This window comes from Citrus clementina, unplaced genomic scaffold (assembly GCF_000493195.1).
Source record: "Citrus clementina cultivar Clemenules unplaced genomic scaffold, Citrus_clementina_v1.0 scaffold_6, whole genome shotgun sequence".
Taxonomy (NCBI): Eukaryota; Viridiplantae; Streptophyta; class Magnoliopsida; order Sapindales; family Rutaceae; genus Citrus; species Citrus x clementina.
Window position 1 is genome coordinate 9,435,999 of NW_006262139.1, and position 24,542 is coordinate 9,460,540.

At 32.5% G+C, this 24,542-nt stretch overlaps 3 protein-coding genes across 4 annotated transcripts in view; all 3 read right to left on the reverse strand.

Moving 5' to 3' along the window:
- Window positions 1-7,161, reverse strand: part of LOC18037992 (probable E3 ubiquitin-protein ligase ARI8) — a 13,677-nt gene extending 6,516 nt beyond the window's left edge. The window contains exons 1-7 of the mRNA XM_006428648.2: window positions 6,728-7,161; window positions 5,386-5,510; window positions 5,113-5,218; window positions 4,869-4,959; window positions 3,917-4,089; window positions 2,648-2,752; window positions 2,403-2,491 (exon numbers count right to left, since the gene is read on the reverse strand). Coding sequence (XP_006428711.2) covers window positions 2,403-2,491; window positions 2,648-2,752; window positions 3,917-4,089; window positions 4,869-4,959; window positions 5,113-5,218; window positions 5,386-5,510; window positions 6,728-6,919 — 881 coding nt within the window. The 5' untranslated portion in view covers window positions 6,920-7,161. The remainder of the gene's footprint in view (window positions 1-2,402; window positions 2,492-2,647; window positions 2,753-3,916; window positions 4,090-4,868; window positions 4,960-5,112; window positions 5,219-5,385; window positions 5,511-6,727) is intronic.
- Window positions 7,162-11,757: 4,596 nt separating this feature from the next.
- LOC18037993 (CMP-sialic acid transporter 2) lies at window positions 11,758-18,101 on the reverse strand. 2 transcript variants are annotated; one of them, XM_006428650.2, is made up of 15 exons: window positions 17,782-18,101; window positions 17,497-17,613; window positions 16,952-17,008; window positions 16,575-16,652; window positions 16,297-16,341; window positions 15,835-15,894; window positions 15,583-15,705; window positions 14,561-14,638; window positions 14,242-14,311; window positions 13,777-13,884; window positions 12,840-12,973; window positions 12,666-12,745; window positions 12,434-12,482; window positions 12,246-12,312; window positions 11,758-12,029 (listed from the first exon to the last, which is right to left on the reverse strand). In XM_006428650.2, the coding sequence occupies exons 1-14, from the start codon at window positions 17,941-17,943 to the stop codon at window positions 12,262-12,264; spliced, it is 1,212 nt and encodes a 403-aa protein (XP_006428713.1). In that variant the 5' UTR covers window positions 17,944-18,101; the 3' UTR covers window positions 11,758-12,029; window positions 12,246-12,261. The 2 variants fall into 2 exon arrangements, with proteins under 2 accessions (XP_006428713.1, XP_024038113.1); XM_024182345.1 differs by lacking the exon at window positions 17,782-18,101 and having other exon boundaries at window positions 16,575-16,682; window positions 16,990-17,008; window positions 17,497-17,521.
- Window positions 18,102-19,983: 1,882 nt separating this feature from the next.
- Window positions 19,984-24,264, reverse strand: LOC18039479 (phosphoglycolate phosphatase 1B, chloroplastic). Its single transcript, XM_006428653.2, has 11 exons — window positions 23,929-24,264; window positions 23,207-23,274; window positions 22,947-23,039; window positions 22,797-22,868; window positions 22,486-22,557; window positions 22,156-22,215; window positions 21,930-21,982; window positions 21,240-21,337; window positions 20,761-20,860; window positions 20,329-20,432; window positions 19,984-20,252 (listed from the first exon to the last, which is right to left on the reverse strand). The coding sequence occupies exons 1-11, from the start codon at window positions 24,200-24,202 to the stop codon at window positions 20,146-20,148; spliced, it is 1,101 nt and encodes a 366-aa protein (XP_006428716.1). The 5' UTR covers window positions 24,203-24,264; the 3' UTR covers window positions 19,984-20,145.
- Window positions 24,265-24,542: the final 278 nt, after the last annotated feature.

The window sequence follows — 24,542 nt, forward strand, 5'->3', positions numbered from 1 at the left end:
AAATAGACACATCAAAAACAAGAATGATCACACATAGAAACTATGGGTGCATTTGGTACTGTTTTTTAATTGGTGTTTTTCTATCCTAGTTTTAGAGTAACGAATATGATACTTTTGATGTGATGTTTTTAAAAGTTAAAATGAAAATAAAACAATGAAAATATGTTTGGTGAAATTTTTTATGAAAAAAGTGTTTCAATATATTATGCAATACATAGTATTTATTTATTTAAATTATATTTAATTACTATAATTTCATTTAAAATAAAATACAAACAAGCTGGTAAAATTATAAAAATAGCAATAATCAGCATATCAAAAAATAGTACTATGTTCTAAACATCAATTAAAGTAATCAATTCTTATTAGGTAAAAGTTGAAGCAAAAAAGATCCACATTTTTTCTATTTTTATGTCAAAAAAATTATTCAAAAATTTAACAAATATTAAAAAAAAAAAAAGAAAGTTGCATGGAGTTGGCTTTCTGCAAATCACAAAAGCGAGATGATCAATAAGTTGGTAAAGCTCAAATGTAAAAGTGTAGGTAGGTGGGCCTAGGTGCTAGACAAGTTCTGACACATGGCTTTTTTTTTTCAATATTAACTTTTTGTTGTTCTCTTAAAGCCGAGAACAAAGTGGAGAACATCAATATGATGTTCTCTACTTTTCTTGCTAAAAGTTAAGAATGAAAATATTTTGTTCAATAAATTTTCTAATTACCGTTAAAAAAACATGTCAACCAAATGTATTCTTTTGTTCTTTATTTTTTGGAAAATGCAAAACACTCAACGAAAGACAGTACCAAAAATGCCCTATGATTCTTACTCTTTTCACATCCAGGTGAAGGGAATTTACTCAGAGAGTACATCCTTGTCTGAGTGCCTTAAAATTTCACTTTTTCATTATTTTTTGGCACACCACAACCATATTTACACATACCATCATTATTTTGATATCTCATTTACATGATAGTATAATATATATAGACCAGTAATAATAAAATTCATACCCAAAAAATTAATACTTAAGCATCCAGCATATTTGGTCAACATCTTGGACCAATTCAATCCCCGTAAACTTACAACAAGGTTCCAAGCATGCAGCAAAGGGATATGCTGTGTAGAACTAATCATGGACCAAGTAGTCCACCAAGCCTAATAGGCCAACAGATGCCCGTAGGGAAGGCAACTAATAGCGGACCAATTACTTTCCAACTAGACCATGGCTTAAGCAAAAATGCACAGTAACACAAAGATCTGTCCTAATTGCAACCCCGTCCCACCATTCTGAAAATACTCATAAACTATCTTAAAATTCATTATAGACTGCCTAGTTTCCAGTGTAGGTCTTGCAATCAGGCTAAAACATATAAGTGTTCGGTGAAATTATCCATATTCTTTAAAATATTACAGTTCCATCAAGCACAAAACACAACAAAAAGAAGCAACCTACTCAGGATTTAATAACTCTAGCCTCACTTGTAAATCATGGACGGGAAGGCAATCTACTGAGATATTCTATGGAATCATTAGATTTAATAACAGACCCAACCTATAAACTCGTTTATTTGGAAAGTACTTTAGCATTAGGATGTAATGAAAAGGAAAATTATTTAGGTTGGCGTGAACATATGGAAACACATTGTAAAGACAAGCTAGATAACTAATTAGTTTAGTCCATTAATTTACCCAATTCAGCTATCCTCCATCTTAAACCAAAAAGTTCTAAAGATATTTGGCAAAGATGTCAACTAACATAAGGAATGTAACAGCAACTGCCTAAGAACACTTATCACAACCCTGTAACTCTCTGGAAGGCAACAAGATCACCCATGAAACCATGCACACAATTTCATGGTAGAAGTGGCATTATGAATAGAATGCAATGTTTAAGGCTATTCGCCGGTATTTTGATAAAGAGAGGGGGTATTGTGATAAAGGTGCAATATAGAAGAAAAATGTATAAATAGCAAATAGTATAAGGTGCTAATTATAATGTTTATATGGATGCAATAAAAATTAATTTAATATTTATGAGGTAAAGTTTAAATAAAATATGTCGATGGCGTAATTCATGAGATAGTTCCTCATTTTTAGGAGGCCACACTCAGTATCAGATTAAATTCAAACTTGTATTAATTTCTAGGCCCAGCTTGGGCTTCAAAAGGTTTGGAAGGTCAGGACGTGATTAGAAATTTAGACCAGCATACTAAGTATTGACAGGAGGATTTCATGGCCATAATGTACCCAAAGAATCATGCCCAATGGTAAGTCATCTTGTAATGTGCATATACACCACCAAAAAATTTTTTGCTTGCTATTATGTCAAGTACCTATCCTCCACCAACTAAGCAATTAGTTTATCAGTAATAGTAACTCTAGTGGCTAAGATCTTGATCCATACCAATTCATATTTTCTGACTCAGCACTATTCTTCAGTACCCACTTGGCTACGGTATCACAGTCTACAGGACGGTGAGCTTCCTCTGTACACTGCAACATAAAATTTATGTTGATGCTGTGTGAAGAAAATTAAATATAAAGGTGGCATCTAGTGCCTGCATGCATCAACGGTTAAGATGACAAGTACTTTCACCGAAAGGAATTAGAAGGAAACATAAATTTCTAGGCTAATTCAGGAGGACTTACATTCCAGCAAAAGCTATATGAACAGCGGCAAGTAACATCATAGTTTCCACTACCAACAACAAAATCCACAGCATAATCACAACCGGGAGCAGGACACCACTTCGTCTGCACAGTAAAGAGAAGTTTGAAGTGTTGAAGAGGAGGAGATTAGAGGGGGAAAAAGAAAAACGTCTAAAAATTTTCCTAGTATCACATTTACATGTATGAATTGTAAAAGCATATGACTGTTAAGAATTCCAATGTAGGCAGACGAACTGGAGGTAAATCAATTTCACTCAAGTACAGTTATAATTCAAACAGGATCTTAATAGGAGAGTAACAATGATATGCTCCAAAATTGTTGTGATGCGTACAATCATAAAGAATATCATTCTAAAGCATTTGAAATATAATTATTCATAGAAGAAAATTTCAATGTGCTGGTTTATAAATCTTCAGGACAATGAACATAAAGAAATAGAGTTAGCAAAGGCCACCTCAGTCCGCCGACTCTTTAGACTCGAATAGAACCCAGACAAATTAGTGATACATTGAAGTCATCAGCTTGTACATCTTCCACAAGTAAAATAAAAGAATCTCATACAGCCCTTATATACAATAGACAGAGACTCCTGTGAATTTTAAAAAAATTTCATGGTTCATTTGTAGACGCGACTGACAGACTAAGGCTAAAACACACAAGTGGTACAAGCATACAGGAACAGAAAAGATCTATTAGTTTTGTCAAAAGTCAAGAATTTTGTTTTTGACTAGCTCAGTATTTCAGAACAAAATTTATGAGCTATTAATGCCATAAAACAAATTAAGACTCATGTGATTCAATTAAATAAGGTGGACAATGTCTTTATATTGAAGAAGATAGCACCAGGATTTTTATTCTATATAAATTCTATCATAATAGACCGCTGATAGATCCATCATTATTCCATTTCGAAATCCAGAACAACAAACATTCTAAGGACCGAGTCCTTTCTCTTTTAAATTTCCAAAAGTTATTCAATTAGTTTATTCCGCAAATAGAATTTGAATTGCTCCTTGCAGTACATGAAAAGTACTTGAAAATCTAGCTTGCTAAATCAATACGATTTACAGATATCGAACTACTCCAGCAATGAAATGTACGTATATGCCCACTTTCAACCAAAGTAATAAATGTCATCCTTCGGGAATGAACTTTTCTTTTACCAGATAAAGGAACTTGCAAGGGTACCATTTTCAATCAGGTGGAGGAGAAAAATGAATTGATGCTACTTCCAGAAGTACTATTACCTTTCTGTTGTCTTCAACATAAGACCGAATGAAATAACGATTATACTTTACTTTATCTTCATCAGAAGACAATAAATAAATCATATCTTGACCGACAGCAGCACCACAAGAAGGATCAGGACATCGCAACATCAAACACCCAGGACCATCATTAATGGCTGTGCTGATATACCCTTAAGAGGAAAGACAAATGACAACAAAATTACAAACACATGAAATTGAAATGAAAGCAGAAATGCTCTTATCAGGGGAAAAAAGATGTATTTATTGATAGAATATGTATTACTACATATATTAGCATAAATCGTAACAGTGCAGATTGAAAAGTATTGCTTTGTACACAATTGAGAATCATCTACATAGAAATTTTTCTACCTACTGCAGTTGAGTTTTGGATTTCATGAATATTAGTGGAACTAGCACAAAATCCAATGGCCTATCTTACTTAAGAACCCAACCCATCGATTCTTCAAATTCCGCAAAATTATGGATAAAATAGATCATACATCCATCACCTGCTTCGTCCTCAAAGAAGCAAATTCTAGGCATGCAACAGCTATGCTCAACTCTTTTAATGCTCTCCAACGCATATATGTCATTTCTACATTGTATAAAATAGATCATACATCCATCACCTGCTTCGTCCTCAAAGAAGCAAATTCTAGGCATGCAACAGCTATGCTCAACTCTTTTAATGCTCTCCAACGCATATATGTCATTTCTACATTGTATAAATATATATTTCTTAAGAACAAGAGAATCAGCCAAAAACTACAAACAAGTAGACACGCAGTCAACTAGACAACAAATTACTAGGAATCGGAATCCATCTCTAGAGTCACTTAAGAATAGACGCCCAACCCAATTGGATTAAAACACACATAACACAAGAAGGGACACTTAAAAATTAACCCCAAAAACCCCAAAAAAAAAAATTCCCAGCACAACAAACCTGTCCAGCATGAACTACAAAAGGGATGGCCACAAGCAGCAGCAAGCAATCTATCACTCGGATAATTTTCAAAGCATATACCACAAGTCATCTGTCAAAACAAAAAAAATGTAAAAACATATTAGAAGAATGTTGTAGATTCAATATGGCACAGAGCAAGTGCAATTAACAAGTAGTCAACAACCACAGAATTTAGGACAAGATACTTAAATACTCAAATTAAAACCAGGTCTTGGCTGCTTACTTCTTCACCATCTGGAAATTGAACAGCTGGTTTCTCTAACAAGCCAACAGCCTTTCGAACCCTTTCTTCATCAGCAAACCATTCATCATGTACTTTACTGACACTCCTGTCAATCCAAAAGTGAGATTAATTCTTCGCACATTGAGATGCACATGCTCAAATGAGAAACGATACATAGTCTGATGGGCAATTAAATTGCACAAGTCATGTTCATTTGAACAAAGAAAAAATCTCATTAGAGAGAACATTATGTCTGTCAATGTAATATTTTACCAATTATAAAAGCGGAGCAGGATGCTAGCTGCAACTTTTGAAATAGAGAGCACGGTAGATATCCTCGTTATATCCTCCTCTTGACGCTGACGAATATCCGCTTCAGTCAAAACGGTGTAGTTTAGCTAAGATAGAAAAAGATACACATTAGTGTAAAGAATTACAGCAACATCAATGGTGCTAAAGGCCTAAAAGACTAAATGTTTTTTGCGTTCATTCGTATCATTTAATGTGTGCTTGAATTGGACAGTATGAAGCTTAAGAACCTATCAAAATAAATAAGTAAAACTTAATCAAAATATACACTCAGTGTTCTATTGGGTTAACTAAACAAGGACCAGTTTAAAAATATGAGCAGAAAAACTTGTATGTTAAACCTACAAGCGTGAATTAAGATTTATCGAGTTTGTTTGAAAAGAATCAGTTTTCACGGTACAATAATTGCCTCATAAAATTTAAAATGATTGCTAGTCTTGTGATCACCACCTAATCAATCTGAGATTGACCAAGGGTAATGACCAGTGTTTACAATAAACTATGAAAAGAAAACTAATCTCGCTCGGTCCATTTTTAAATTTTGTATTTTGCAAAAACTTCCCAACCATCCCTATCTGAAAAATCAAACAATCTCCATAACAGCAGAGAGTTAAAGAAATACTTGATATTGAAGTTAAAGAAAGACTTGATATTGACATTGAGAATAGTACTAATTCACCCAAACCACAATAATTTATGAAACTGACAGAAATTTACACTACCACAACAAAATTTACATCCCAAATGCACACTTTTACCATGCAGACAAACCCAATTGAACAATAATGATAGAACAACAAAGTAAGGGAATAAAAAGCAAATAAAATACTACGACCCAATTAACTCGATACCATACCAGAAAATTAGCATAAGCCAAAAGCCAATCATAAGAAGTTTCTATTCTCATTAATGCAGGTAAAATAACACTACAATTTCCAAAAAGCTACCAAAAAGCCCAAATTATTAAAAAACTAATCAAATAACAAAAACTTCACCCAATATCCAAAACTTGTTAAACATGATAAACAGAAGTAAACAAAATAGCAACAGAATTAATCAATTAACACCATCAAAGGCATTAGCATAAATGCAGATAAAATTACACCTCAATTTCCAGTTAATTACCCCAAAAAAATCCTAACTTCACAAAGAACTAACTCAAAAAATCAACAGAATTCAGCTAATTCACAAAAAAATACAAAAATCAGGAACAAAATTCAGCCAATTCACATCATCGTAGGCCAAAAAGCCAAAAATTGGAACAAAATTTCATCAAATGATTATGAAATCGTAAGAGCCAACGTACCTGATGGCGATTAGAGACGAGATCATCAGAATCATCGGAATCATTGTCGATGAACTCGTAATCGGCCACATCAGCATCGTCGCTGTCGAATGCATAGGCAGGTGCCGCATCGTCATCGCCGCCGCTATAGAAATCGTCTTCCTCCGCCGATGCGTTCGCGTCTTGCATATCGAATTCGTCCTCCGATTCCATAATTTGGTTATTCAATTATTAGAAAGAACTCAAAACCCTAGGAATTTGGACAAATCTCGTGGTTGAAATGAATGGGAAACGATAGAAGGGTAAAATGGTAAATTCAATGAGAGCACAGACAGTTTGGCTGAAACGGAGGAAACGAAATGAAAGTGAAACGAAGACAGGAGATTTTGCTTTTGAAGAGAAAGAGGTTTTTGTCTTGTTTTTTTATTTTGTTGTTTTTTCCTTATTGGAAGAAACTCGAATTGAAGGGAAAGGAAAAGGAAATTAAAAACTTATTATTTATTACTATTATTAAATAAAAACTAATTATTATTAAGGTCTCCTTAATTATGTTGTAACTTTTATACGATACCAATAATGTAAGAAATAGGTATTATAAGATCTAATTAATGGTACATATTATCTCTATTAATAAAAAATTTTAATTATTTGATTAATAACAATTAAAAGAATGATTTTAAAATTAAAAATAAAAAGAGATATTATAAAATAATTTTTATTACATAATGCTAATTAATTAATTAATTATAACTATATTAAATTATATTAAATAAATTACTAAAATTAAAAAATTATATAATTATAACTAGATTCACAACAATCTCACCACCAATACTGTAAAAATACATACATTACCATTGAGAAATGCTTACTACTATTAGTATCAAAATGACAATTTGTATGGAACATTGTTATTCGTACCCCTATGGTCTTGAGAAATTACATACCATTACTAGAATTTTGCACTTTTCTGTCATAATGTAGGTATGCAATTATTCTCCAGCAAGGATTTTCTTTTTATCATTACTATTATTAAATAAGAATAACAAAATGAACCACTAGACTTTAAACCAATGGTTAGAACCCAAAACTCACAATTGTGAGGTTATGTATTCGGACCTCTCACAATATATTGTGGGGGTTTAATTTCTTTCCTCAATTTGAGTAAAGGTAATATTCTCCCTTTCAAAATGTGAGTAGTGTAGACGTCTCTCGAATATTAGAGAGGTTAAAAATCTGAGCAGTGCTTTATAAGAATTGATGTAAACTAGTCCCAGTAATAGTCTGATTTGTAAATATTTGTAATCTTATGTAATATGAGTGGAGGTGGCCAATAGGTCGAACGGCACGGGGCACACCACGTGTCCGTACAGCACGACACGAGTACGTTTCGGTAGAGTACGCGGCACGGCACGGCACACACGTGGGCTGGACCTGGCTTAGAATTTTAAGCACGTAGGCCTTAAAAACACGGCACAATTAGAGATGGGTCAAAGTACGGCACGCAAAAAAGTACGCAATGAATATGTTTCATTTTTTAATGAAAGTAAACTTAAAATTTCATGATTTTATAAAAAAGTTGAAATTGAATCTTTTAATATATTTTATTAGCTTCAGTTTTTAAAATTTATTTAATTCTTAGTTTCAAAAAAATTATAATTGATTTATTTTTATAATTTATTAAATAAATAATTGATATCATGATTTTAATAAATAAAATTATAAATATCATGATTTTATAAATATGTACTAATATTATTATAAACTATGATATATGACTACGTAATTTTAAGTTAACAATTAAGTTAACTCTTAAAAAAATTATTATTGTTTTTGTTGTTAAGTACTAAAAAAGAATTCTAATACCACAAATTCAAACTTAGTAACTAATATTACGTTCTCTTATTATTATTGAATATGGACTTGAGTTTTGAATTTTTGTTTCTATTAAATTTGAATATAGGCACATAAATCCAAAAAAGTATATAGGCTTAAAGAAATAAGACAACTTGGCATGCACTCTTAAAAAAATAAAAAAAATAAAAAAATAACTTAGTAGGTTTTTTTTCCTAGACACGGCACGAGCACGCGTGGGCTTCCTTTGATGAGCCTGGACTGGCACGGCATGGCCCGTTGCCCATCTCTAAATATGAGTTGTACTCTTGAGCTAGAGGGTACAAATATGGGCGGTGCTTCATAAGAATTGATGTAAACTAGTCTCTCTTGAGCAAGAAGGTAAAAATTTGGGCAGTGCTTTATAAGAATTGATGTAAACTAGTCCCAGTAATTATCTTATTTGTAAATATTTGTAATCTTATGTAATATGAGTTGTACTCTTGAACAATAGTATCATGTAATTAAAAAAAATAACAAAATGAGTCACAGACTTGATTTGAATATTAGAGATGGTAAAAATCTTAGTGGTGCTTCATAAGAATTGATGTAAACTAGTCCCAATAATAGTCTAATTTGTAAATATTTGTAATCTCATATAATATGAGTTGTACTCTTGAGCAATAGTTTCATGTAATAAAAAAAAAGAATAACAAAATGGGTCACAAATTTAATCCAATGACTATTTTCGAGCACATAACTTTTAGAGTACGAACAAAAAATTTTTATTGTATGAAAGATAAAGATGTGAAGACATGAGGGTTGAGAGTTATTGAATAAATTCAATTACCACTATTATGCTTTAAATCATTGTGGAAACCCTAACTGTAGGATTTAAGTAATGATGGAATCTGAAGTTATGTTGATCTTGAGAGTGCAATTGGAGTGCATTCAAGGTTTTGAGATGGTTGGTTTGTTATTTGGATGATGTTTTACTGAAAAATTATAGATATAGTGATCTTTGGTTAGACATGGTGATCTTTGGTTTATTAAGAGTCAAAATATTATTGTAAAGTGTAACAAAGATTAATTTTTAATGACTGCTTATTAGTTATGAATAATGAGGGATAAGGATGTTGGATGATGGCGAAAAAAAAAAAAAGAAGGTAGAGGGGTGGGTTAAGATCAAACTAATTCTTTAATCCCTAATCTCTTTTAGAAATTGAACTTTGATAATTGATTAAGTAAAACTACTTAAAAATCACTCAGTCAAATCCCTTAGGCGTGTTGGTTAGGCGTGTTGGACGATGGCCTTTGATGATGAGCGTAATGCATAAGGATGTTATTCATAAGCTCTAAGGGGTGAAGCTTTCATGAAATCCTTGTCAGATGCTACAAAACCTTAGCCTATAAAATAATTTGGATACTTCGTTATCCTTTTACTACAGTACGACCTACAAAATAAGAATTTGACCAATTCTATCCTCTGCATTGTATGGAGATTAAATAATGTTTTCCTTGAATGATAGCATTTGCGATCCAATGGGTATCTCACTTAGCCTTTAATTAAGCAATCTATCTCAAATGTGCAAGATTGTAATATCGGAAAGTAGTTTAGGCAAGTCTGAACAAGGGTTTGTTGGAAATAAACTTTCTAAACGATCTCTTGGGATATTGATTTTTCACAAACCCGTATCATAATGTATCTATCTATCAAATCGCTTTCCTAAATCAATAGAAAAATAGAAATTCCTATTCGATAGGTTTAAGTATAAAATGTTTATTGTTACTGGGCTTGTAATCCAATGGTACTCATGTCCTCAATACAGACTGCAGAGTTGAGCTTCATGGGACTCTTACTCTTTGAACCCAGTGATATCCATGCCCTCGATACAGCGTTCCAGCTTCATGGGGCTCTTACCCTTTACGCAAGGATTTATATCTTCTTGAATATTGGTGGGAGCAAATTTATGAGCAATTGTTCAGTAGACTTCTAGATTATACTACAAAGTATAAAGTGAATGTATCTCTCATCCCAATTAATTCCGGATTATAAAATGAAAAATGCTATGTAGGGAAAAAGTTGAGAGAAAGGTGAGAGAAATTATGAAGAAAGAAGTAAAGAGAGAGTGGGTGGGTAATGAGAGAGAGCTAATTTCTCTTAACTTTCTTTCTATTTAGCACCACTCTTGTAAAATATATGTAAGTTACAAAGTTTAACATGTGCATTCAATAAATCAAAAAATGTATTAGACTATTAGAGCCATCTTATCTAACACTTTCTCATGCTTAAAGTGGTGGCTAACTACGAAAGCATTGCATTAAAAGTATGAATAGAAAGGACAAATTATGCATATTTTTTTAAAATAAATATTTTAAAAGATGTCCGTATTTTCATTAGATACGGTTTTGGATGATAAAAATAGTGACACATAGTTGTTAATTAAATTAATTTCCATAGTCATTGATTAAATAGTCACACATAGTTATTAATTAAATTAATTTCCATTTAGGGGTAGCTCAAAAAGTAAAATATTCATTTTGGGCTCGAAATATTAAAATAATTATCAAATAATTTACATAAGCATGTACCACCCGCCACCGGCAAATGCTAAGTTACATGCATGTACCTTACAACCCTCTCACATGAATAGTAAATAAACACTATTTATGTGAGAGGGTTGTAAGGTACATGCATGTAACTTAGAGGGATCCCCCGCCACCTAGATTCTTTTAATCTTTTTAAGAGATTGGCCAAAACCAAGTACCACCACTTACGTGATCCATTTGTGTTCACTTTCCAACAATCAATGCACTTAATAACCAAATCAAATTCTTATCGCTTATTTAATCATCGTGTTATGTTTGTGTTTAGAGCAGGTTTGCGAACACGTTTAATTACACAAAATAATTGTCTGGTATGCCGTATGCGCATTATATCAATCCGTTTTTTTTCATGAATCTCTGTGTGATCCACAGTTTTATCAACATCACTAAACAGCTGTTTTGATTTCTTAAGGATGACTATCTTGTAGTTTGGCGAAATAGTTCTAGAGATCTTGTTTTCAGAAATGACCACATTACCCCAAACGAAATACAGTTAAAACAAGAGTCTCCGCGGCCATTTCAGGCAGTAAAAATAAAAACTGCATAATTTTTATTTTCATTGATATTTAAAACCTAAATGATTTACATGCCTAAATATCAGAGCTAAAAAAAAAAAAAAAGAGCACGTATGGATAAATCTGGGATGGTCTCTACAAGAGAAATACAATAACGTCTGTAACTTGTTCTGTAAGTGAACTATGACCTTTTCTACTGTATGGGTAGCCGAGGCTTTAGACAAAATGTGGTTGGTTGAGTCTTATAAGAATGAAGAGAAGAATCCCAGTTTACAGCATTATTTGTATGGAGTTGCAACTAGTTCGTATAAATCATCTCAAAATGTATTGAGGGAACTGGCCTCATGATCTGTACTGCAATCGCATTCCTGAAAATGCATTTCAATTTGGATTATCATATAAATAACAGGATCTTTTTCTTTTTTTCTTTTTTAACAACTAAATTTTGGCCATGAGATGTTTAGATTCTTGATTCCACATAAATCTATTACTTTCTCATTAAAGAGATGATAAGTATTTCAATGGAGCTTCCATATTTTTGTTCACTAGATTAAGAAGTTCCAATAGCATGTAGATACACATACCAAATTTAGGCGAAGTTTAAACGGGAAGAAGCGGAGCTTTCTCCTCATTTACAGCACGATGACTTGCCTGTGAAATGTAGTAAAAAGTGAACTTGTCATTATTGCATTATTACTCAATCATACTCTCAGAAAGCTTAGAAGGAGATAATAATATATTTCAATGAGAAACTGTGATCCAAAGTTCTTACATCCTCATTTGCTCCAGCAGCCATATCAATAAAGGACGTATCCTTTGACCTAGAAAGATAAAAAGTAAATCCATTGTACATATATAAATTAGCTTTCATCTTACTCTCATTCTTTCACATTTCCCACTTAAAGGGATCGATTATTCTAAAATCTTAGTAACACAAGGTAAGCAAAACACATGTTAGGTCATCTTAATGGTGCACAGAAATTGCAAATAAAACTAGTGCCTACCTCTTATTTTTTGGACTGTCCACCAATTCCAAACTGATATTTTTTGGTTCATCCTTCACCTTTGAAAGAGGTGAAAAGAACTGAACAGAAAAATAATATAAGTCAAAAAATAAGCCAAGTGTCTAACGTAAGAGATCAAATAATGAATAAAACAAAGATCCATATTGACATTACCTGATGCATAGATATAAACACAATAGAGATACCAAGAATAAAATTCATAGTCAGAGTATGACCAAACAGCGCAGCAGATGCCAGTCCCGTAAATATTGTGGCGACAGTTGATGAGTACTTTTTCAAAATTGTATCTGCAAGTATCATTACAAAACTTAATTGAAAAACATGATTAGAAATGAAGAGAATTTTATGAATTTGAGTGATCTTAAACGGTTGCAATTCACAAGAGCTGAAAACTACAAATGAACTGAGGCAAAGCAGACCTAAACATATGCTAGACGAGTCAAACAGCAGATTCTTCCTTTCTGGGGTGCCAATGTGCTACAATGGCTCCACCATGATTGCAAGAATCTCTCGCTACTATTCTAGCATAACAGTAGAATCCCCCTCAGATAAGATGCCACCATAAATTTACTTCTCTCAAAAGTACTAGGAAGTCAACAATAATGCTCAGAGCTAAGTCGCTTAACAAATCAAATGTATTCACATGGGAAACGGAAAGAGATAAGTGGGGTGGGGGTGCAGGTGTTCATATTCTAAAAACTGCTAGCCGATTATGTTAGGATTCATATTTCTCTAGATCTGTCGAGTATGTTGAAACCGGGGAGAGAGGATACAGGAGCCAATCTCATTTAGCTCCATATTTTTATTGAAACTTGAGTCATCAGAAACCTTCTGCTTTTCTTTTGTCTTTATATGCCCTTAGCATAGACACCTCTGAGTTCTCAACCACAAAGTAAAAAAAGGTTTCACAGTCTACAGAAAGAATTATATCTGGTTGTCTATTGCTCAAGACAAACACGTGAAATTAGAAGTTCAGAATTAAGGACAAAAATTAAGCAGCCAAACTTAGAAGAATTTAAATGAAGTACCATTATATAAACAGACATTATAAGAGACTAAGAAAATGTAGCAATAGAGTGCAATCAGTCACCTGCATATTTGAAGAAAAATGACGACAAAATTCCTTGGGCTGCATTGTTGCATATCAAAAGCATGGTCGCTTTTGAATGTCCTTGCAGGATATCAAAGCTACTAGGACCTAAGAGCATTGAAACAAAATAATTAAAACAACAAATCAACCTATTATATATGCAATCATTTCAGAAATGGTTACGCTTTGTCCCAGTAATTTAGGTAGGAAGTTAATCTTTTATAGCACATTATATATATATTAAAAAATAAAAAAATAAAAAACAGGTTTACAGTCAAAACAAATAATGTCCTAAAATCTATTGTCACCACAATTTTAGTACCCAAAAGCTCTACATACACTGAGACACACTAATAAAGCAATGGTAACGAAATTGGGATAAAGAGAACTTCTAAGTAATATTTATGTGCTCCAAGCAAGGGCATAATTCTAAAATAACTTAAACTGCATATTTGATGTCCATACCTTTAAACATGGCCGTTATAACAATGCCTAAGAAGTTGAATATGGCACCATATCCATACAGAAACAAGTTCTGCACGACAAAAAGTAAACTTTCTGGTGAGAGTAAATACATATTATTCATTTCAAATTTTTTGAAGTTCACAACATAAAGAAACATGGTTTGCTAAAACCTTTCTACATTATGTTAGATATTTACAAAGGGATCTTCGAGGAGGCAACTACAGAGTAATAAAAAATAAAAGTGCTAGCAAACACTGCTCATCCGACCTCTTGCACTAAGCAATGAGCATGAGACATCATATCAGTACTTTAAACTCACCTGATGGTAAATGCTTGTGTCATATTGGCTTTTCAAGGCATACTCATTGAAAACCGATGCCAGAGATGGAACAGTAACCTGCATTAATATTCTAAAGGTAAATTTTCATCATATCATGCCGTCTAGAATATCTAGCATAACAGATAAGTCAATATCAAATAACTCTACAGCCTTTTCTATGCTTAATAATCTTAAGCACTTTGTATACAATTGAATAAAAGATAAATGTCTACATTTGTGTAAAATAGACGAAAACAACACAGCTGAAGAAAAAAATCCACAGCCTCAGGAGGAAATGAAAAACAACATTGATTTCATTTTAATAACATAATTTTCCTGTCCCAGCCATATAAATACATGCTACTTCCCTCCTTGAAGAGCTAGGTCAGAGACAGTGACTATTACTGCTATTAAACTATATTTGGTAGACATTCTAATAGTTGCAATCAGTACAGAAAGAGTTTGGTCCCATCCAAAACCTAGAGACAGCACTGTACCTATCCAGATGATCTTGGCCAAAACCATGGAATTTTTCTATCTTAAATATAATTAATTTTTTTAAGAAGTTATTCCTTAAGCATTAGCACTTTTAATTACAAGTTCTAGTTGCACATAGCATGAAATTCATTGTTGCTTAATCGGGAACATACAGCACATAATTTTGACTGATGCTGTTCTTAGGCATACATTGAAGCCATGGCAGTACAGCTGACCATTCTCCCCACAGATTACTTCAAATAGCTAAGTTGAGTCCAATTTGACTCACGGGACTCACTAGTGCATGCAGCAAACTTCTGCTCATTACATCAAGAATATTTTATGTTCAATATTGAATGAATGCACTCAACCACAAAGAAATTAGGAAATTTATCATATAGAAGCGAATTATAGATCTAAAGCTAATAGTGACTGTCTTGGAGCACCCAATCATTTCAAAGCTGTTGACACTTTTTGAGGAATATATTTGCAAGCAGAGATAAACTAGCACAATGAACCCAGGACATAAATCTTTAAATACTTACAAATATCAGTGTGTATAAGTAAGCCCCTGTTGCAACTGGAAGGCCCAAAGCACTTGTACCCTCTGGTAAGGACCGCAACTGATTCACACTGATTCCAATGAGCAAAAGAGCAAGAGCCTCCCACTGTTACCAAATAATGAACCCATTTCACATTAGCAAATTGCCATGAGCATTCAAGTTAACAAAAACACCTATACAAACTTTAGTCAATGTAAACAATACAAATACAGAGAAACTTTACATGCAAACTACCTGAATTATAGAAAATCGCCGTTTCATTATTATCTTTAACAGGAGGGCTATTACAAAAACCTGCATATATTTGTGAGCAAATCAAATGGTATCAAAGCTTGCTTATAAGGAAAAGAAACAACAAAAAACTTCTGCATAGATTATTTTGTCCTTCCATAAGGAAGAGACAGGAGCAGCTCTAAGAAAATCACAGCTTTCACTACTTATCACAAACCTATCAGTGGAAGTTACATCAACTAACACACCGAAGAAGTCCAGACTCAAACATCTAATTGATCCAGGAAGATCAACATAGAGTTCAAACTTCGATAAACCGTGTCCTCCATGGATATATTGAGAAACAATGAAGGACACTGATTTTTGCAGTTATAAGTATATCACCAGCAGTAAATGTTTTCAAAACGCATAAATCAAGCCCCAAAGGTATATCATTATTGATTCAGAGCAATTGTTAGTAAATACCTTCAGGTTGCTCAGCATCTTCACAGTCGCAGGATTAAAATAAAGCTGCAAAATGAGTAAATAGATGCTTAAAATGTCAACTCTAATAAAGTACCAAGCTTAAAAATATCCATGACATATTAAGCTTTAAGTAGATATTCAGCAGAATAAAATCCAATTTACTATAATAGGATTTTCTTTTTACCAAAAAAGAAAAAAGGCAAAATAGAGATCATATTTGAGTACACGTCGCAGGAATATAAAGGGAGGAAAATATCAAATGAGCAAGAAATTCATACCTGCATGATAAACTTTAAATAATTATTGATAGCATAAAGGAAAGCAGGAACGGCAAGAAGCACATTGTTTCGAGCAGCCTGCAAAAGTATAAAAGAAATAACAGGCATCTGAAGATAAAAAAGTACCATTCTGTATAAGTTAGCAGTTCTTGGCATGTACAGCAAGAAAGTAGGCCAATAGGCACAAGGTACACAATTTGCAGTCTATTTTTCACCGACTTCAGTAGTTAAAACTGTGACAGCATTGAAGCACAAAAACCAATAACATGATAAGAACTCAGTGTCACGGACTTAATAAGAAAAATCCGACAATAAGGCTAGAAATGACATATCTTCTTATAAATAAACTAAATCTGCAGAGCTAATCAATCTCTTACCTGTGCAATTGTAGAAAATGAGAGAAGAGATTTCTCACCAACTTTCTTATGTCTCGCCTGAAACATGATTAAAAGAAAATTCATTAAATAGGAAAAAGGACACAGAACAAGTATTGCTCCTATAGTACAGTAGGGCATCTTTTTTTTTTTTCATTTTGAAAGCACTCTTACTGACGTCTGCATTTTCTTAAAATCAGGAGTAGAAACTCTTTTTAAAAATAAATGCTAAAAGATTGTTCAAATCTCTAAAAATGAGTTTCATAATCAAAGCATATAACTTAGAGAGAGCTAATGGTCCAGATTTAAAGAAAACACGGACATCAGCATGAGATATATAATTATATATAAACTACGGGAGTATTTTCATAGATGCTTTTCTATTGATGTAATTTTGCCAGAAATACATTAGCAATTTCATCGCAAGGATCTTTGCTCAAAGTATTTACTTTGTTACACATTTTCATCCAGAAAAATTTTCACAGATTAAAAACTAAATAGCAGTACAAAACTTTTTTTAGAAAGGAAAAAAAGAAAAAAGAAATTACCTGAAGCAAAAGCATAACAATAGCAAAAAAAACCTTAACTGCCTCTGTCAAAAAATTAACACTAACTGGACTAAACTTGAAGCCTCCATCAACTTTAGTCGTAAACACCAATATTGGCTGCAATTAAAAAAAAATCCGAAAACAAAAATAAAAATCAATTATATTAAATTTAAATTTAAAATACAACTAGATTACACTAAACAAATCTAATCTAATCTAATCAAAGCCAAGAAAGTTAATTAATTAATTACTTGCTTAAATTTGAAAACTTGATTAATTGATTACCTGTAGTCCGACCAAAATGCAGTCGCCAACGACCAAAGCGACGTTAAGGAAGCGCGTTTTGGACGAGACCTGGTGCCGGTGCCTGTCGTATGCTCTCGACACTGTTTTGCCGCCAACAGTCTCCAATTCGAGCGTCGAATGACAAACGCTGCATTCTATCATCGGTACCAGCTAAAAACGACAACGTAACGCGCGATCTTCTGAACAAAACGACAGGTTTTTAATCGCTGCGGCCCTGAGATCGAAAGCTGGGTTAAAAATGAAACAGTGTCTTTTCCTTCCTTTCTTTCTTTCTCTTTTTTTTTTTTTTCAAATTATTGGGTCATTTTCAGATGCCTTTTGTGATTAATTTTTATAGAGTTCAGGTCGTCTGGTGAATTTATTATTTTTCCTTCTTTAGTTTATTGTGGGAGATTTCATCAAATATGGTAATAATAGATTTAGGCTTATAATTTTTTACATAGTATTTATCTAAACAGAGTTTTTATTAAAATTATAAAATTATTTCAATAGATAATTTTTTAAAAAATTATGTAATGAAACGAATGAAATAAAATTATAATAAAAGTAAAGAATATTTTAACATTTTAACAGTTCAAAACAGATTTTTAACCTATACTTCTAAAAAATTAAAATTTGACTTTCTTTTCTATCTTGATTTACAACTTTCATGATAAATATTTTAATAATTTTGTGAAAGTTATAAAGATTTCTTTATTTTTAAAGATAGTCATATAAAACTTTTGTTTGGATTATTATACTCAACCGAAATACATTCAGGTCATTATATTCAAATGACATAATTGTCCTAAAAGGGGTATGATCATTATTTAAAAATTAAAATAATGAGATATTGTGAGCATTTGACCAAATTACAGAGTGTGGTTTAAGAGTTAGATGTCACTGTTTATTGCTTCTATGATATCATATTTGATTAGTTCTAATTCTATCACATGTTTTATCAAGATTCGATCCCCAATGTTATTCAGAGACATAATTTTTTGAATTTAAAAGTAAATTTTACCCTTTTTAGGTGCATATTCTCTTGGAATGGATTCACAACAATTGATCCTCATATAACTCAAAAGAAAAACCTTTAATAATTAGAATACTAATAATGAAACATATTAATGTTTTAAGCATCATGTTAGAAAAGAAAAAAAAATATTAGGAGTTATATTTTATTTGTAAGAGCTTTATTATTATTAGCGCATTAACAACTAGCACTTGCCACATTTGCCATTTTGCAATAGAAGTACACAATTGACAAGATCTATATATTACCATGTTCCCAAGGCATGTTCTTTATTACTAAAAACAAAAAAAAAATGTAGAAATTAAAACATTAAACATGCTTAACTTTTACATATAATCTCTTATTAATTTGTGCACATATTTGGCATTTATATATTAACAATAGAGAAAAATGAAGAAGTAGATAGTGTTGTATAAATAATACCGTATAATATAATTAAAAACCGATTTGAGTGCGAGAAATAAAATTCTTAATTTGAAATAACAAAAGCTGAAGGAATTTGAAATTTTTTTTTTATTTAATTGGATAAAATGTGAAAATAATCATGAGGAGGACAAATTTTGAAAATGTTACCAAGTGTAGACATCTTTCCTTTTTATTTTTATTTAAAAATAAAATTTTATTTTGAAGAGAACATATAAAATTGATTATGGGTAATCGTGACAATGAATAGTGATATTCATCGTAACATCAATAGTTAGAAGGAGATTTGACACTTTGTCGCTATAATTTTTGAATTGTACTATTCATTTTTTATAGTTTCATAATATCTTGTTACCCAATTTGACATAAAAATTTTAACAAAAAACAATTAATTGTTTTGTGTTGAAATGAAATTTTATGTAAAAATTGGCATCAAAGGATACCGAAGTACTAGAAAACTATGAGGAATTAGTTTGTTAAAATAAAAATCGACAATGTAAATATAGAATGAATCATATAATGCTTTCATATTTAAGAGAGATCTCCTCACACATTGGAAAGACTCAAAACTCAACAAAAACTATTCAATTGGGAAGTAGTGATGATTTTGAAAATTTTGAACATTGCAACTTTCATAATATATTCATGGAACTTATGATACCAGAAGCACCTCTCTTTTTCTTTAAAAACCTAGGAAAGCACTTTTGGCTATTTTTTATTTTTAATAGTAAAACCATGGCACATGATGGTGGAAGGTGGACTTAAAAACATTCATCATTTTTCCTCATTATATCTAAATTCTCTAAGACAACAAAATAGGGAACTGTATATCTACAGTTAAGATTGAAGAGTCAAATAATGGAAGGTGGACTTAAAACATATTACTATTGAAAGCAGACATATGATCATACAGCTGCCGCTTTGAGAGAAAGAAAATCCGAAATCTTGTTGGTGTAGAAATCTGGTTGTATGCTGTTGTTCGGACTTTGAAGCATTGACAATGAAGTCACACCTATTAAAAAGAGGAGAAATATTCTCGATTAGATTATTTAGCGAGGATGAAGAATGGTAAGAGAGCTGCCATTTACCTGAGAGAACAAGAAGAGTTTTACAGCCACCATTCTGTCCGAACAGAATATCAGTGTCAAGTCTGTCCCCAACCATGCATATCTGCGACTTTTGGATGCCAAATCTGTTGTTGATCAAATCCATCAGACTAGAATCAGTGATCTGATAGCCGATGAGCTGATAAATTATGAATGATGATATAGAGTAGATTCGTTTAATTCTGTAACTCTTTTAATATGCCAAGGAGTTTCAATATTTGTAATAAGTCAGAAACTAAGAGTACCTCTGACGTATTAAAACTTAATATCAAAAATCAAAACTTTTTGGATTACAAACGAGTCAGGAATTAGCAATGTGCATGAGTCAAGAGTACTAGAATTATTGCAAAGAAAAGAGCTCGTGCACGTGTTAGATACACTTATATCTATTTTTCTAAAATTTAGAATGCTTACTTGTTTGCTAAATAGTCCATCATAAAGGTTGAAGGCTTTCCAACAACTAGTGGCTCACGTTGAGTAGATCCAACAAAAGCACCAACCATAGACCCACCACCTAAAATTGAAATACACATCACATATGCTTCAACACACATAACACAGAAGATAATTATATATGATGACAATCAATTTAAATACATTGAGTTCTTAGTGCCACTGAAAGAGAGATCAATGAGAAAGAGGTCTTAGCATATACATTTTCAGAAATGCTAATGATGGTGTGCATGAAACAATGCATTTATCACTTCATATAACGAGGTTAAGTCCTCATCGAACAATATACTGGATAAATTATCAAAATTTCATATCCAAGCCACTAAGCAATATGAATTTTTGTTTACCTATTAAATGAAAACAAAATTAAAATTCTTCATAAATAGGGGACCTGACGGTATTAAAAATCAAAATGCAGTAAAGACAGAGGAGAGGAGAACCTGCCCACTCCTGAGCATCTGTGAGGTGAGTAACAGCATCACGATTTGTTGCAATGAAAAGACATCCGGGGTTTTCACGTATGCAAAGTGTTCCATACCTATTATTACGGAAATGAAAATGGTTTAAAACAAAAACAATGGAAATCACATATCTTTAATGAAACTACAATAATGAAAATGAATCGATTCTACAAGAACTTAAAAAGTCACTGGTGTGAAGCTCCTGATTCTCGTTAACTAACTCTCAACATTTGTTTTATAATAGTATATTTCATGCTTCATTGAACAATCCGGTTGCAGAAACAGCACTAATTTGGGATATTCTACCACATATGCATAACATAGGAGTTGTCTTCTTAATCAATGGAGTCTTAGTCCTGCCTACAAGAAATCAGTTGGGCCATTTGCTCTATCTAGAACAATATTTGGAATTTATGTGTTACCATTAATGTTACATTAAGAAACCAAAATTTTGAGTTAATCAAATTTTGCATCAATTTTGGTTTTCAAACTGCCAATTGAAAAGATAAAGAAACAGGAGTTCAATATAACATGCATGGCATGGGGCAGAAGGGGAAAAAAAATATAAAGTACCTATGTTTAATATAAATAACCAATGCTGTTAAATTATTCTTCAATAAACTATGATCGTCTCTAATGGATCTTGAGGGTGAAAAATGGAGAACTTACTGGACTTTGTAGTAATTGAAGTAACGATCAAATCCAACCACAACAGCCCCCACCTAATCCAAAAATGAGAAACTTCTTTATCATGATAAAAGATTTGGAAAAAGAAATGTAGAAACATGAGAGAAGGCATACGAAGGACGTATGTTCCGCATGTTTCAATTTGTAACAAATCTAAGTAGAGCAAACCAGAACAAAGGAACAAGAGGCAAGAAAGAAAGAACTTTACATCCTTATCATGCTCCATTAGGAAACCGGGCTTTAGCTCTATCTTTTTCCCACCATCCTCCTGTATCATATTACATATACAATTAAAAACATAACATGTCTATTTTCTAATTCAAAACAAGAATATGCCAAACCTCATCGCCATCAAACATTGTTGTGAATTAGAAAGGACATGTGTAGAAATGTGTAAACGGAGCGAGGGAAGCTTTATTTACATTACATTGTGGACTTACCGTTGAGACTCATTCAACAATCAACATGACCAACTACCACAAACAACCAAGTATATTATATACTTTGAAAACTTATGCAAAATGGAATTTATACATACAGGTCCACCAAGATACTGAAATCCAGCAAGCTCAAGCTCCTTCAAAATGCCATCTTCTCCAACCACATAAACCTAAATCATGGTCAGCTATCAGTAATTACAACATTATACAACGGCATGAAGAATTTATAGACAAACCGTTTAAAAAAAGTTTGAAATTGAATTGATCCTATATTAAGCTAAAATTACAGAAGAATAGAAGAATATCTATATAAAATAATTATTCGTTTAAAAACAATTGCTGCTTATGGGCCACATGGATGTCAAACTGCAGTTTTTTTTTCCCATCAAAGAAATAACAATCATTTTACCTTTTTATCTTTTGGGAAATCAATGGACTTTAAGTAAGCAGCAGCTGCAAAAGAAGAGGCAAATATTTCCTCCTGCGAGAATTCACTTGAGTTAGGACTTGGTATCTGGTGAAACTTCAGGCAAACAATGGAGAGAAAAGAGTCTTTAACCTCAGTGACAGTCAACCCAAGTGTCTCAAACTTTTTACCATACTGTTTCCTTGACTTTGTCGAGTTATTGGTAACAAAAACTAATCTCTTTCCCTGAAGAGAAAACAAGATCAGTAATCATCTGAAAGCATCAAGAATTTTAAGTCACCTAAACTTTTGTTTCGATATTTAAATTTGTCAAGTTTCTGAGAAATGTTGCTCAAAGTTGAATTAATATCCGTAAGTATTCAAGCAAGTCATGAATGAAAAGGTATACAAACCTTGGATCGGAGCATATCAAGGGTTTCAGGGACTCCATCTATTAATTTATCTCCTTTCCAAATAACTCCTGCAAATTATTAGTTCATGAGTTTAAAATCATAGGTAAGAAACGAAACCTTATCAATCCCTCAGGCTCCAACTCACCTGCAACCAGCCAATTTTCGAAAGCAAGACAAATTTAAAAGGGAAAAAAAAAGGCGAAACCAAACTAAATCATTTGAATGCTTCTAACTCAATACAAGAAGCAACTAAAACAATTCCCAAAAAATTTTTTCGTGCATAATATAATATCATTCCGCACATGTCAGTCACTAAGTGGATCTTCTTCGACTTACAAAGTAGCTTAAGATATTCATATTTGCATGAGGTTTCGGATTTCATCTATTTTCTCAAAAAGAAGATCTTAGAAGGCAAGCCCATTCATTCATTCAATAAAAACAACAGAACCCAGAAATTCTGTCAATGTCTATTCCATAAATCAACCAAATCATAGAAAACCAATCACCCCAAAAACAGTCTCCAATAAATTTTTGTCAAAATCAGAACTCAAAAACTCTCAACACCCATTACAGCAAAATCCGTGAAAGCCTCATTATACCAAAAATAATTACCATTAATCATTGTCAGGATTCTAAGTTAAACCCCACATAAGCAGAATCACTACAAAATGAAAATCAAGAAACTAAAAAGAAGTAAGCAGTAAAGAGGATCACCAACTCACCATCACAGTCAAAAATGAAAGTCTCAACAGAGTCAATAAGCTCATCAGCATTCTTCAATGGCTGAGCTGAAGCTGAAGCTTTGGTCACAAAGCTCTCCATTCTTGAACAGCTTCTACTCTTCTTCAAACCGTCAGCATTAAAGCTGCTGTTTTTGCCTCCAAAAACTAAAGAATCTGAAGAAACAAAAGAGACCCTCTTAAGTCCGAAAAACTTGGAGGTGGTTTTGGGATTGAGAGTAACAGAGACAGCGGATGCAACTGCTTTGCTTAGCATCTCTCCCTCTCTCTGTATATCTCCTGCTTTTTCTCTCTGTTCTGTTTTGATTTTTTTTTTATATTTTTAAATTTAATTTTTAATAGTTTTTATTTGGGGTGGTGGTGGTAGTTTCAGTTCAAGTCGTTATGCTTTGAAGGTTGGGCTGACGACGTGGCAATTTGAGTGTTCCAAGCTTCTTGTTTTGTCATCCAATGACCAATGTGTTCCTCTCATGTTTCTTTTTCTTTTATTATTTATTTCATATTCAAAAATCAAAATTATTCATGTTATTTTTGGCAGTACCCAAATTATATAAAACGAATTATGATGCTTATTACTTTGTTTCAAACTATATATT

Coding starts and splice junctions, on each gene's coding strand:
- LOC18039479 (XM_006428653.2), bottom strand. CDS start 24,202: ATGCTAAGCAAAGCAGTTGCATCCGCTGTCTCTGTTACTCTCAATCCC. Junction 21,983..22,155: donor TAATGGAGCATGATAAGGAT/GTAAAGTTCTTT, acceptor TTTTTGGATTAG/GTGGGGGCTGTTGTGGTTGG. Junction 20,433..20,760: donor ATGGACTATTTAGCAAACAA/GTAAGCATTCTA, acceptor GATCAACAACAG/ATTTGGCATCCAAAAGTCGC.
- LOC18037993 (XM_006428650.2), bottom strand. CDS start 17,943: ATGATAGAATGCAGCGTTTGTCATTCGACGCTCGAATTGGAGACTGTT. Junction 17,614..17,781: donor GCATTTTGGTCGGACTACAG/GTAATCAATTAA, acceptor TTTTAATTGCAG/CCAATATTGGTGTTTACGAC. Junction 12,974..13,776: donor ATTTTTCTTCAAATATGCAG/GTGACTGATTGC, acceptor TGATACTTGCAG/ATACAATTTTGAAAAAGTAC.